A 15,300-nucleotide genomic window follows, 5' to 3' on the forward strand; every position below is an offset into this window, starting at 1 on the left:
TCAAGTTGAAGAAGTGCAGACTTGAGTATATCTGGCATATTAGCCAGGGTGCCTCTATTAATAACTTTGCTTCCTTTCCCCATGCCATCATTCTTGGATTCCATCCAGGATCTAACTGTGACCCCCCTCCTCTTACAATTCTCATCCTGTCCCTTGATGACAGAATCCAATGATATGGGGCCAATTTCCACACGTATTTTGAAGAACTCACCTCTATCTCTCTAGCACTTGTTTTCACCCTTGCATTGACTCTGTGTTGTCAGACTGCTGCCGAATATCCTGTTCCAATTTCCTCCAGTTAATCTTTGACAAGACCAAATCTTTCAAGATCCGAAAGCTTGTCACTGATTCTATTCTTCTCCCTGACCACAGCCTTGGGTGAAATCAGGCTGCCCACAGCCTCAGCATCCTATTCAAAGCTGAGCTTCTGACCCTATATCCTTTCCAACACAAAAACCAAGGGCAAGATTTTTCGTATGGTGGGGTCCCCCCCCATCCCGTCACTCAAAAAGTCAGCGGGGGGAGTGCACCCGATGTGGAAATTAGGCCCACCCACTCCTTCCCGCTGAACAGGGTGACTAGACAGGCTTCCCTCCGCCCCTGAACTCCTCCCACCAGCCTCAAAAATTGAAGCCAGGCAGGAAACAGCCCTTAAGTGGTTATTAATTGCCCATTTAAGGCCTCAATAGGGATAAGGGCTGGCATTCTACCATAAAATTGCAGACAGGCCAGTTCGGGCAGGAGGGCAGTGGGAAGGCCATTAGGTGAATTTTATTACCTCCCCCGCCCCTCCTCCCCGGTGTCTGAAAACTTGCCGACAGGTGACCTTAAAATTCTGCCCCAAATAACTTCCACCTCCATAACATTGCCGGTGGCCAACCCTCCCTCAGTTCATATGCTGCTGAAGCCCTCATTGATGCCTCAATTTTAAATGTGACTATTTCAATGCTCTCTTGACAGGTATCCCTCCACCCTTCATAAATTTCAGTTCATCCAGCATTCTGCTGCCTGTATTCCATCTGTCTTTATTAACCTACATTTGGTTCCCAGTTAAAATTCCCATCCACAACTTTAATTCACTTCATGGCAATAATCCCCATTACTATAATTTCCTCCAGTCCCTACAATCCTCACAGAGTGGTGCATTGCATAGGGAGGTGGTGGCGTAGTGGTATTGTCACTGAACTAGTACTCCAGAGGTACTTCTCTGGGGAAAAAATCTGGAAGTCTAATGATGACCATGAAACCATGTTGATAGTTGTAAAAACCCATCTGGTTCACTAATGTCCTTCAGAGAAGGAAATCTGCTGTCCTTAGCTTACATGTGACTCCAGACCCATGGCAATGCAGTTGACTCTTAAACACCCTCTGCTATGGCCTAGCAAGCCACTCAGCTCTCAAGGGCAATTAGGGATGGGCAATAAATGCTGGCCCAAAGTGATGCCGACACCCACATCCCATGAACAAATTTTTGAAAATGGCGTGCCTACAGCCGCCTAGATCTTAATCTCTGGAAGTCCCCCCCCTGCCGCTTCTCCTTTAACATCTGCTTTAAAACCCATCTTTCTGTATTCCTTCGTTCACCCCTCCTAATATTCCCTTCTTTGGCTTGACATACATTTTTGTCTGATTACGCCTCTGTGATGTGCCTTGGAGTATTTTTCCTCCTTATAGAAGCTGTTGTTGTTGGTACTCACATCACTGAGCTGATTGACAACCTTTTTTGCCAGATCTACCTCTGGCGGGTCTGCCAGCGAAGTGTATTTTGACACTTGTTCACTGTGTCCTTTCTTATATTCGATCTAGGTGGAAAGAGGAAATTGGTTGGTTAATGAAAATAAATAAATAATTTGATCCTATTTATCGCACTGTGGATAATTCACCTCTCCCAATGCTTAATGATTTGATATCTATCATTTTGGTGATAACATGATATTCAATACTAAATAGTGTTAATTGCTGCCTGCAGGACAAAAAAATAATTGGCAACACAAGCACTTAATGGACAACTTTGAAATAGCTGATTGTGAATTTTAAAGAGATGTAGGGATGTTATTTGACTTGATCAACTGACTGATATCACCAAAGCAGTGCAATCCCAATCAGAGGAAGTCCTGCTAAACTGTGCAGTATTCCGATCACTTTGGATGGAATATTACGGCAGCAGGATTTTACCTTCCCACCAAAATCAATGGAGTTTAGAATGGTTCGCCACATTTTACGGCCCAGATGCGACAGAGCCGTAACATTCCAGCCTTTGAGTGCTAAGGCCAGTTTTGATCAGAAGGGGCATATCCAGGTCATGAACAATGCGAAGAGAAGCCATAAGACTGATCAGTTAAAAGAAAAGGCTGAAGAAGGGTGGGTATTTTTAGCTTTTAAAGGAAATGACTGCGAGAGGATCTCAAGGACATTTAGAAGATTTGTATGGCATTGAGAAAGCAGATCTTTAAATGAAACCCTGACAGTAATGCAAGACTTTCCAACTTTTATCTAACTAACCTCTGCAAGGATGATTTTCTGCTCCACTTTTACTGATGGAACGCATTAGCTGAAAGGGTGGTGGAAGCAGACTCAACAATGATTTTTAAAAAGGAACTGGAAGGGTTCTTGAAAAGGAAATGTTTGCTGAGTGGTGGGGAAGGAGCTGGGGGATTGAGACTAATTAGATTTCCTTTTTAAAGAGACAGCTCAGGGACAATATGTTGAATGGCCTGCTGTGCTGTATGGCTTTATGACTCTATAAAGCTTTTCCTTCTTTGTTGATAACTGTGAAAATGGCCAAAATTCATTTTAATTCTTGTGATCATTGTACTAAAATCTCCCAACACCCGAAAGACTTGAATGTTTAATGTTCAAGTCACTTACGTCACTCAGAGCTTTCTGAGCTTTGGCAACTCGTCTCAGCTCTGGACTATCAGTGTAAGGAAAGAAGAAAGGCTTTTCCTCCTCCCAGGCTTCTTTGTATAATTTCTTCAAGGGAAGAAAAAAAACAATCAACGTTAAGTAAGTTTGGAATAATACCTATAACTCTAATAATGACATATAACTTGGAATTAAAAGTAATTGTTTTTCACAAAATAGGCATCGATGTTGAAACTGAAAATATACATTTCTTATAGCACAGTAACAATTAAAAGTACCAGTCAGGGAGGCTGCTCTTTGACTCAACCCTTTGTCCCTTCTTTAATCGCCACACAGTGAAGTAGAACATGGAGATTTTTGCTTACAATTTTTCACAGTGTGCATTTCTAATCTTAGTTTCAGTATTTGGAGGGCTCAGAGTGAAAATCAGGGATCTGTCTACAGAACGAGTTGCTCCATCCCATTCTTATGCTCCTTCTGGCCTTCATCTCAAGAAGGAACCAATGGGAACTGGTCACCAGCAAGCCAGCTGAAAAGCGGTTTGAAAGCCTGTCCTTCTGCAGCCAGTCAGGGAATATTTTAGCAGGCTCTGACCTGATTGCATGATTAAAGCAACAATAAAACTGTTAACTAGGTTTTCAGACAACTGTGGAAAATTGCAAGGCAGGATCAGATAGGTCATTGGTGACTTACATAACAGAGCTTGGAAAAACAAGTTACACCTTTGAAGAATTAAAAAGTTTTAACTTTCGCTTAATAATCCTCATTTATCTACCCAGCAATCCTGTGTTCTCATTATGTGGGCATTTTGTGCTGGAGACAGTTCACTGTTGCCAAATACTCTGATTTTGTTCTTTTTTTTTATATTCACAAAATGGCTGCTCACAAAATAATGATAAGCATTTGGCCTGGAAAATCTATGGGGGCTGGCGGGGGAGAATGCTCACAGCTATGCCAGGATCGTAGGCACTGTGAATTGCCACCACCAAAGTTTGCAGGGTCATAGGAAGCACCAGCCAAGAGCAAGGCGTAGCATAGAGCAGAAGCACCGGCCACCCCACCACCCATCCACTGAAGACCCCAGACTCACAACCGTAACTGGCTAGACTGGTGGATGAGTGGGGCAAGGGTGTGGGTGGTGTCGGGCCTTCCGGTATTAGAGCAGCCTCTAAGTATGTGCTGCCTTTCAACGCCCCACCCTTTACAAAGGCCTTTTGAGCGCTCTTTGAGCCACCTCATTTTTGGAGATCCAGATCCTCAAACTTCCTATAGAGCCCAAGGTTTATCTCAGAAACCTCACCTCAACAAGGCCATTCCACGCACCACTCATAGCTGGGTGTCGCTGGTTTGCGGGCATTCCGGCAAGGCTCCCACCAGATCCCAATTACATCCCCGTCACCAGAACAGCCTGAATCTTGGTCACCATGGTAACTGAATTATTTATTTTGTGGTTTTTTTCCAAAACAATGTGATCATTCTGGCAAAAGATGAAGTATAATATTTGCTTGGCACTTGCTACAGTTTTATTTGATTAATAGATTTCTTTACCGGGCTGAAGTTTTCGGCAAATTTCACAGCTCGCACAAGCTCAGGGGCATCTGGTGGCAGTTGGTAGACATCCTTGGTATCTTCCCACTTCTGTTTGTATAACACCTGGGATAGACAGTTCAGTAGGCATGTCACTAAACTGATTTGGAGGTGCAGCAGACATGTATTGTAGAAGAAGATTATGCAAGATGTAAACTGGACTCAATCTTTGTGTCGACAGTGTGTTTGTGAGGAACGTTACCTTGCTAACTAACTGCGAAACCTTTTTGGCATGTTCAATATCCCGGGCCTTCTCATCAACATGGCACATAGTCTTCACCTTGTCACCTTCTGAACGATACTTGACCTTTAAAATTTAAAAAATTGAATCAGAATGTATAGCTTTGCACTGGGTCTGCAGCACAAAAACAGACCATTCAGCCCAAGAGGTCTTTGTTGGCATTTATGCTCCACACAAGCCTCTTCCCATCTCTCTTCACCTAAACTTATCAACATATCCGTCTATTCTTTTCTTCCTCATGAGTCACTTCCCCTTAAATGCATCTATGCTATTTGTCTTAGCAAGTGGTAGCAAGTTCCATATTCTTATCTTTCTTTGGCTGAAGAAGTTTTTCCTGAATTCCTGATAGGCTTTATTGGTGCTTCTTTTATATTTATGACCTCCAATTTTGAATAGCTCCCACAAGTGCAAACATTTTCTTTATGTCAATCCCATTACCATTATGTTATCTTAAAGATGTCCATCTGTGAACCTCTCAGTCTTCTCTTTTCTATAGAAAAGAGGCCAGCTCTTTATCCTCTTCTCTAGTATTATCCTGGTAAATCCTTCTTGCACCTTCTCCGGTGTCTCTATAATCTTCCTGTGATGTGGACACCAGAACTGTGCACAGTATTCTGAGCATATCAGTTGTGGCTCAGTTGGCACCGCTCTCCCCTTTGAGTTACCTTTGGGTTCAAGTCCCCCTCCAAGGGTGCAATCTTGTGCTCTCTCTGGTGGCAAACTTGGAGGTGGAAAGGGCATTTACTTAGGCAGGGCGGTGACATATGTGAACCCCATCGACTTTCCATTTCCGCCAGAATTAAGTTGTGGGCGGGAAGGCCCATGGTCGACTTTTGTACCCCACCGACAATTGAGGCCCTTAAGTGGCCAATTAATGACAACTTGAGGGCCTCATCCTGTCACTGCTGGATTTAGGCCAGTGGTGGACGGGTCTGTCGACATGTTGACATGACAGGTGAACACTCAGTGCCTGATCGAGGGACCGGATATTGGGAAGGAAGGGCCTGCTGAAAGCCACACTCCTTATTTGCTTCTTACCCCTCTGCACCCTTTGCCCCATGACCCCCACCCCACAAACCCTTCCATCCCCACCTTACTTATCCGTGGCCTGGGTCACTCCAGGATACTGGCACTTCGGGGGGAGTGTCCTTCCAGCAGAGCCACGATCTCCCCAGTGGTGCTGCTGAGTCAAGAGTTACCAGCCTCTCATTGGCTGGCAGCTCTAGCCAGGCGGGACTTCCACCCCTGGGGTCTTGATTCCAAGGGAAGGCCTGAAGGTGGCCTCGCAACTACCTGATTAGCATGTGGTTTGGTGGGCCTTCCAGGCAAGGGGCACCGTGGGTCTCTCGCTGGCTCTCCAGCTGGCAGTCAAGACCCCCCACACCAGATCAAGAATCCGCCCCAGGACTTGGCACAAAAATCAAGGCTGTTATTCCAGTGAAGGAATGAAGCGGTGCTGCACTGCTCAAGGTGTCATCTTTCAGAGAAGATGTTAAACCACAGCCCAGTCTATCCTCTCAGCTGCATGTGAAAGATTCCATGACGCCATTTCGAAGAGGAGTAGGGAAGTTATCCCCAGTGTCCCGGCCAATATTTATCCCTCAATCACCGCAACAAAAACAGATTAGCACCTTTAATTGTGGCCCAGAACTCATCCTGGTAATGGGTTCCTGACCCCACCTTGAAAATCTGGCCCCAGCCGTGTATATTTAGTAGTATTTTGTTTCTCACTTTGAGCCTAATTTTAACTGTGTGTAAATGAATGGTTTTTTTGAAAGTGAAAATTCCACTCTCTCTCTCTCTATCTCTCTCTCATACAGATGCACATGTATATGCCGACACAGAAAGCCTCTCTGATCTAAAAAAAAAAGCACTCACTCTAACCTTACTTAAATAAAGCATATGAAATTTGTCCTCTCACTATTGTTCAAAATTATATGAAAAAAATTACTGATTACCACAAGAAGCTAAAGAGAAGTCTTCCTTCTGTTGATCTACTGAATGATACTGATCTATCCTAGGAAGCTGAATGCAAGACACATGCTTAAAGTGAACTCAGCCAACAGTGTTCTAGCTCTGAGCAAAAATATCAACTTGACCAAACATTTGTGAGGTGCTGATACCTTCAGGAAGAAAAAGGTGGAATACATTGAAAAATGCAAACGACAATTCAAAGATAAGTTTAATCATCTCACTGTGTATTGTGTATTTTATTAATTCTAATTTCATTTATATTTCACATAAAACATCTCGGTGACTAAAACAAATGTCATTGGAAACGTTTTCAGAAAGCATTTAGAGCAATTATGGAGGCAAGATAATGTAGCATCACCTAATGGTACAACCTGCAATTGCATGGGGAGAGGAGCGACCTGGGCTTTTTCAATTTCAATTGTAGATATAGGAATTTATAATAGATTTTTTTTTACATGAAAGTGAGACAACAAGAAGTAATGCTTTCTAGATATAGATGCTGAAATAAGAGGCTGGATTTTCATCTCCCAGTGGGAGTGTGAATCGGGCCGTGAATCGTACTTTAGCTGGAGAAACCAGTTTCTCTGCCTTCCTCACCCTGTACCGTTTTGTGCGGCCTTTTCATGGGTCAGGAAGGCCTTGGGTTCAAAACATACGTGCACCTTTCCTGAGGCCGGTGTCCCCACTGTGAGGACCACAGGAAAATTGAATTTCCTCCCGCACACAATTTTTGAGCGCCAATGTATGTTTTGAAATCCCGAAGAAACGTACTTCTTTGGAGAGTTTGTAATCACAGAGGGTGTCGGGAACATTCTGAAGTGTAAAATGTTTTGAGACCTTGAAATGTTACTAATAGATGCTGTATTGTAATGCTGATGTGCTTTTAATGCTGTGATTCATCATAGGGATTTCCCCGGCCAAAGTAAGTTGACCCTTACATTGATCAGCATTGTGTAATTGCTGTCATGCATTACAGTACTTTTCCAATAGTCAAAAGTAACATAATACATTACAAATTTTTTTTAAAATGTTCAAAACATGTTATGATGTTGGGTGCTGTGAGTTAAATTGACAGCCCTGGCTGTGAAAAAAAATCCCCCTTTTGATGGTTGAAAAAATATCTGCACCTGCTCCCCTCCATTGATTGGCAGGCACCCTGCTTTGAAATGGAAATGGCACACCATCCTGTTCTGTCAGTTTCAAACAGTGTAGCTGGAAGCTTTTCTTACGTTAACTGCAGTCATTATGAATGCTTGGCTGGGTTTCAAAAGCTAATAATAGTTTCACCCCAGCAGGTGATCTATTGATCCGCGAATGATTGCAACTTTTAAAAGGCTGTAATAATAGAATAGTCCTTTATTGTGGTTTTTTTTGTTTGTTTACAAACTTAATAGGAACTGAAAGGATTATATTATTTTACAATTGATGAGTTTATTTTCTAGTATCAGTGATAGTGTATTTGAAATAAGGGTTTTATTAGATTGCTAGAGGTTTATTTTTCTCCAATGATTTCAAAATAATTTCTATTAATATTGCATGGCTCCTGAAGGCTGTACATAGTGCAAAATGGGTGAGTGGCTATGGAGGATAGATGGGGGACATGGATGTGGCATTGGGTGGCTTGAGATAAATGAGGGGGCATTGGGTGGCATGGAGGTGAGGGGGCATGGAAGTGGCATGGACAATCTGAGGGGGCATGGGGTAGCAAGGGCGATTTGAGTGGGCATGGGATGGGTGGAGTGATGAGGGGGTGAGGGACGGTTTAGGGAGATGATGTTGGAAACTGGGCTGCTCTGTTGGAGAACCGAGCCAGGCCTTCTAACCATCCTGCCTCTGCACCCACACTACCCATGCACTCCATCGCGGCTCACAAAATGCACTGTGAATTCGACCCTTGTGTAAAAAGACAAAACTCCTGGACAAAGTCACACATGGGTTGAGTGTGCATTTGCAAAATGCGCAGATTGGGTTTTCCCAGTTCACGCGAAAATGCAAGCCAAGATTTTTGATAATTGCCTACTTTAAAGGCTGAAGTTAGTGAATTGCAAGTAAAGGCTATGTGCAGTGTATCTCACAGAAACAACTAGATTGCTGTGGTGGTATGCTCACTGCCGCAGAATAAGACAAGGAAACTTAAGTACGTGAGTGCTTAGGTTGGAGTTGTGGGAAATTGGTAAACAGGTAACTACAGCAATAGAAGATTGAACTTCTAACTATGTGATCTTTACTTGAATGAGTCTCCATCTACATTTTTACTCAGGGTGGTCAAGCTCAGTTATGTGGAGAGCTTAAAGAAAATCAGTTTGAGTGAGGCCCTTTCCAACAAATTTCAGGTTTAATTTTGTGTTGATATTTGGTCCCATTGCCACTGTTGAGTTGACGAATGGTAATTTAGCGGCAATAGTACTGCATTAACTTCTACTTCCTATGTGGCACTTGTGGTGGAACCTGCTTCTCATGGATTAGTCTCTTCAGCCAAATGCACCATATTAAGCTAGCTTGTACCCAATGGATTTGATACACTGCATGTCCATCATCTTGGGTGGCAGTCAAGAGAGTGAAATTGAGGCCACAAGCAGATCAGCCATGAAAGTATTGAATGGCAGATCAGGCTCGAGGCATGAATGACATACTCCTGGTTCTAGGTCCTATGTTCCCTACATTTATAAAAGGATGCTGATGTGTGTGCTGCATGAACTAGAAAGGTTTACAGTACGTGGAGGGGTGGCATGGCAATGGGAGAGGGAGGAAAAAGAGAATTAATTAACACTGTTTGATTAAGGTCCAATGTTTTTCCAATGTATGGACTAGTTAGGATAATTACATTCCTAAGTGGAAGATGAAACCTCTTCAAATTTACTATCCATTCTCCTCACCTCACTGAGCTGTGCCTGAGCCTTCCGAATTCTCTTCAGCTCTGGTGTGTCTGAGACAACAGCATATGGTTTTCCTCTTTCCTTTTCAAATTCTTCCTTGTACTTGTTCTAAAATTAAACACATTTCCTCAAGCCAAAATTACAAAAAATCCATTTTTGTCATCTGAAATTAGATACTGCGACAATCGCTAGGAAAATACACTTGAGTATTTCTCAATCATTCACTTTCATGCACCATTGACTCAGTCCTCCCAGAGGTACACTGTCACTTCAGGGAAAATTATTGCAACACTGACAGCGTTCATATCACCCAACAGGTTCTGGAGAAATGTGAGCAACAAAGAGACTTCTACAGCCTACACAATTTTAATCAACCAAAACTCTTGACACAGTGGAGCCGAATTTTATCTTTATCACCGGGCAGGAATGGGGTGACAGTATAATGGAAATCATTATTGCCCAGTTCCTTGTGCTCCTTCAGCTGCTGCTATAGTTATAGGGAGAAGGAGGAGCCTTGAAAGGGGTTACTATTTGTCCATGGGAAAATAAAGTAGTTTGCCATCTTGAAAAATTAACTCAAATTACAATATGAAGAGACACATTTCTCACCTAAAACAATTGCTGACCTGCAGAGAGAATTCTGGTGGGCACCTTGCACATCCGTTTGCCTGCTTGATTTAATTTTCAAACAGGCCTTTAAATGGGCAGCCAGCACTCTGGCCCTGAACAGAAGGGAGCCTGTCCAAGTTGAGTCCTATGTTGGTTGTAGGATCGCAATTGTAATTTTAATGTACAAATGGGTAGTGCATGCACCATGCATGTTAGATCTTGTTATATTAGGCATTGACCAGCCTAATCAGTGGGCTTTAAAGAGATTGATCCAGACCACTTAAAAAAGGGAAAATTACATCAACTGGACCTCAATACAATTTTGAAGGAGTAGCAGATTACACCCACTGGGGTACTTGACATTGAGCAGCCTGACCTGTGGTCCCTAAAGGACAACTAGAAGCCACTGCAAAAACACAGGTTTTACGTATCCCTTCTATTTACCATGATAGGCTTGTCACAACAGAGGAACAACTGGATATGTCACCCCCCCCACCCGCCCCCCCTGCCCCCACAGCTCCCTCCCTTCCACCACTCCCCCCCGCCCCCTCCCCCCCCCACCCCCACAGCTCCCCCCCACCACTCCACCACTCCCCCACCTCCAGCTCCCCCCCCCCACACCCCCCCCACCACAATTAGCGAGCTGCCTGTCAACATTCACCTAGTGCTAATAGCTTGCTGCTTGGTGATTGTGGCCTCCCTGTAATTGTACATGGGAATCCTCATAAAAACAAGGATTCCCAACTATAGTGTACAGAGATGAGCAATGTTAAAGGGGAAGAGGGAGACTCAGTCTGATGCAAGAGCAGCTGGACTTGGGTAACAGCAGGATTGAGTGGAGGAAGAGAGGGGCTGGGAATGGTTAGCAATGCAAAGAGTCAAATGTCAAAATGGGTGGTACCAAAAGCAGATATAGGTGGCAATATAGGGAGCAAATGGATGGCAATGAAAGGGAGAAATAAGGAAAAGAAGGAAATGGATGTGACACATGCCATGGAGACCTGTAAAATGGGTGCCTAATGATCCAATTTCTAGACCTCACAACATCGCTCGATTTTGTCAACTAGCTAAAATCTATACTTCTAACATGTTTTACAAAAGATAATTTCAAACCATACTGTTAGTGGTCAGTATGACAGCTTTCACTGTACAAACATCTTACTCAATATTTTTCAGTGTCACAAGTCATTTATTCAACTTATGGATCAAAGTGGACATGGATCATTTTGTTGCTTGTGAGGGCTTTTCCATTCGTGTATATTTCTAATAGCAGTAGAGATTTGTCATGCTCTGTTTATCAACTGGGTAACTCACTTTCTCAATTGGACAGAATTCATAAAAAATGAATTAGCTGGTACAAATGAGTGAAAACACAGTGAATTAATCTCACCATATGACACCTGTCTATCAGTTAACTCATGATCTTTAACTTAAAGGCAAGTGCCGCCAAAGTGGCATCTCAAAATACATTTTAAAATGCAAATATAGCTTAGACTAATATATCCTCTAAGAGCCTGATGAATGATTGCACTATAATATATTCCAGTTGATAGGTGTACTGCTCAATGTAGTTGTAACAGACCAGGAAAGTTCAAGTTCAACCCCTGGTCTGCATTGCATTAGCTGACTTTGGATAGAGTGCACTGGGGGTTGGTCCAAATTACCTCAGTGTTCCAGCGTAGGAATAAGTTTCATCAGCTACTGTAACCCTGGTCCAGGTGACCCCTGCTAGAAATAGAGGGTGGGATTTTCCTGCCCCGCCCACCGCCGGAATCATCCGGTCCCGCTGAAAGCCAATGGGCTTTTGGCTGGGGCACCGCATTGCCGGCGGCAGGTCCCGCCACAGTGGGGCCATAAAATCCCGGTGACAGTCTCTACAAATATCAGCTGAGGACACTCTTGGTGTCAGATTTGAAGCCATCATCACATTTGGAGGAAGAGCGCTTCAGCAAGGTAGCCAAGAGGAGAATGCTGAGGAAAAAATTTGCATCACCAACAAATATATGCACAAAGCATGAATTACAGATTTCGTACCGAACTGAACAGATCCTGCATCTTATGACTGTGTTCAAGGTAAGGAGTCAGAAACTTTGACCTGTCGACCTTCTCCCTCTTTTTCATTTCTCTGACAGGGAGCCCTGAAGCAGACTTGTGAACAATGAATAAAACAATATTAGTTCCACCCCATGAACAAATGCAGTACCAAATATTCACTAACTTGTCACTTATGCTCACCTCTTGAACGACCGTGTGTGGCTCCGTAATCTGTGGGGAAGAAAAATGGTAATTTAGTAGCTAAATAAATTACTTCACATTTATTGCTGCACACAAAGTATTGATTCTGTTCCAATGAACAATGGCACCATCAAATATGGGCCCGGATTTTGCGATCAGTGGCAAAGTGACGATGACCTCAAAGAAAGCTGCCCAAAGAACGTGTTGATCTCTGTGGTATAGATTTCCCCTTTCTTGATGTTACTTTGATTCCGGCATCAGCTCAAGGAGAGTTTCTGTTTCAGCAACAGTGATGTCTTCAAGCAGGCTAAGCAGCCAATCACGTTTGAAGAATTCTCATAGAAAGCAAACCAGGAAGTAAAAACCACTGATTCCATCACTTTTTAATCATATTATCAACAGCAAAATAAAATTAGGACATACACATGGTTTAAAGGCAGAAGTTGAAATATCTTAACAAACTTTCAAAAAAAATCTACAAAAATATGTGGATTTTCCTTATCATACTAGAGAAATTTGACATTCCAGAAATATAAAATTGGTTTTTCAGGGCCAGAGAGGTTGTTTAGTAGTAATTATGAATTGAGTACACCAATAAAAACCCAGTTGCACCCCTTTCAACAGATTTTGGAAAATTTCCATCTGCAGGGACTTCAACTGTGGAGGAGCATGGGATCACTGACAGCAACTTCTGAATTTTGACATTTAACTGCGGACTTTAGAAGTTGCTGTCAGGTCCACATGATAGCAAACGCTGACAATTTCACTGCAAAATCCAGGTCATTTACCAACTGTTTAATATGTTAAGGTTCTTACCTCCTGAATGACCATGCGTGGTTCTGAAACCTTATGGAAAAGACCAATAGTCATTTAGTACCTTATAAGAAGTGTCCAAAAAAGGAGGGCTTGTGGGGGAGTGGGTAGCATCCCTCCCTTTGAGCCAGAAGCTCTGGGTTCAAGTCCCATTCTAGGACTTGATGGGTAAGGGAGGTGCATTCATAATGCAGTCAAACAGACAGGTTGAGTATCAACTTGTAAATCTTTCCAACATATGCCAACATCTTACGCAGTAAGAGCGGGAAAGATTTCTGGTTAGCCATGTGATGGAAATAAATTGGAGCCTCTGCCTTTACTATCCATGGCTCCAGGTCACAACATGCAGATAAAAGTGCATGTTGCCACAGCAACTCAGACTCCTTGGGAACTGGATGGCCAGTGTGGATCAGATTGGTGCCTAAAAAATGGGATTAATCCCCGTTCCGGCTGAGGTGAATAAAGTCAGCCCTGACTCCTCGTCCTACTCATGGTGGACATTACGGAGTTGTGGGTCAGACCTACCTTTGGGCACAGAACTCAAGAAGAAAATGTGTCACTCTTAGCATAGTGCACGTTATTAATTTGACCTATATACAAACACTGGCAAACATTTGCTAATTATTTGGCTTCTTACTATGCTTACCTCATGAATAACTGTTCGTGGTTCTGAAAACTTGGGAACAGAGAATGTGATTGATTAGTTAAATAAAAGATGTCATATTTACTGCAGCAAAACAATATTGATTTCACATTTAAAACAATGCAACTCCTGATATTCATGAATTATTTAACTTAATTACTTACTGTTGTCACTTCTCGAATGAATGTTTGTGGTCCTGATTCCTTGAAGGAAAGAAACATATTAATTGAACAGTGAGATTATAGTTGTCATGTTTACTGCAACCAAGTTTACATGTGGTACTTTTGCTGGTAGGCAGAACTGGTCTAGCTAAAGTAGCCATGCAATATCAAGCCTGTTACAAAACATTCAATAACATGTTGCTTTTTATTGCTACAGTTGGTGATATTAATTTCTAAGCAGAGAACAAGAAACTTTGCTCACATATAATTACTCTTCCTGAAAACCAAGGAAATTACCGGTAATTAAAACTGCACTAGAAAGACCAATGGGGCAAAATCATAGCGTGCAATATCAGCAACAAATGGTTTAATAGATCCACACAACATTTCTGTCTGTTCCTTTAATGAAGATATTATCCTGTTCAGAACGTGTGAGCTATCACTTTAGTTAAAACAGGAGACGAGCGAAATTCCACAACCCATCATTGGATCCTATTTTAACACCATGTCAGTGAATGGGTGTTGAGTGAGTTAAAATTGGGTCCACTTATATTTGTTACTAATATCATGCGGCACAATTTCAACCCATAAATTAGATTAAGCTTAAATTGAAAATGTTCAGTGTCAAAATTCTGATGAAAATTCTAATATGTTAATTTATCCATTTGTCTCAAATGCTGATTGGCTTGCTCTGTATTTCCAACACATCCAGCATTCTTTCTTTCTTCTGATCTTTATCGTGTCATTAAGATTAATTTTCTGTCAGATGTGAACACTATTCCTGAAATTGTATGCAGTCCATCAGCTTTAAAGAAGAAGCTTTTCCATACTGAATTTTTCCTTAGCGATTGAGATATGGTTACCATTTCCCAACTAATTCTAGCAGTTCTATATGGCTAAATAGCATTGACAGTAGAATTGGTTTTTTTTAATTCTAAATTCAATATCTTGCAGGCAAAGTAAAAGCAACAAAAATGTTTGATATTAAATATTCCACTAATTATTTGATACAGATTTACAAAGGGCAGAACAAAGTTGCGTTCAACCAAATTCTATGTAACAGGAAAACTGTGATAATTTGGGACTCAGTGAAGACTACACTATAAATTTGAACATGTCAGGTGCGTGAGTGAACTTGACACCAAAGTAAGCATTAATGCCCATTTGTGAAATCTAGAAAAAAATCTTCAGATGAAAATCACTTCTAAACTACTTGCAATCTAACCTGGAATCTTAGACTTTTAGTAAGATATTCCATCAAATGCTTCCCATGCTGCTTATTGCAAAGCCATAAAT

The 15,300-nt window shown here is 42.1% G+C and overlaps 1 protein-coding gene and 1 long non-coding RNA gene across 3 annotated transcripts in view; both read right to left on the reverse strand.

Moving 5' to 3' along the window:
* The window catches only part of neb (nebulin), a 279,762-nt gene extending 267,459 nt beyond the window's left edge, over positions 1 to 12,303 (reverse strand). For both annotated transcript variants that reach the window (XM_078552563.1, XM_078552562.1), the window contains exons 1-6: positions 12,187 to 12,303; positions 9,544 to 9,651; positions 4,655 to 4,759; positions 4,414 to 4,518; positions 2,869 to 2,973; positions 1,698 to 1,802 (exon numbers count right to left, since the gene is read on the reverse strand). In XM_078552563.1, the coding sequence (XP_078408689.1) occupies positions 1,698 to 1,802; positions 2,869 to 2,973; positions 4,414 to 4,518; positions 4,655 to 4,759; positions 9,544 to 9,651; positions 12,187 to 12,273 (615 nt within the window). In that variant the 5' untranslated portion in view covers positions 12,274 to 12,303. The remainder of the gene's footprint in view (positions 1 to 1,697; positions 1,803 to 2,868; positions 2,974 to 4,413; positions 4,519 to 4,654; positions 4,760 to 9,543; positions 9,652 to 12,186) is intronic.
* An 82-nt stretch (positions 12,304 to 12,385) lies between these two features.
* On the reverse strand, positions 12,386 to 14,047 carry LOC144686821 (uncharacterized). Its single transcript, XR_013578007.1, has 3 exons — positions 14,008 to 14,047; positions 13,847 to 13,876; positions 12,386 to 12,417 (listed from the first exon to the last, which is right to left on the reverse strand). It is a non-coding gene; the product is annotated as an uncharacterized LOC144686821 (long non-coding RNA).
* Between the last annotated feature and the right edge of the window lie 1,253 nt (positions 14,048 to 15,300).

This window comes from Cetorhinus maximus, chromosome 11, assembly GCF_964194155.1.
Source record: "Cetorhinus maximus chromosome 11, sCetMax3.hap1.1, whole genome shotgun sequence".
Taxonomy (NCBI): domain Eukaryota; kingdom Metazoa; phylum Chordata; class Chondrichthyes; order Lamniformes; family Cetorhinidae; genus Cetorhinus; species Cetorhinus maximus.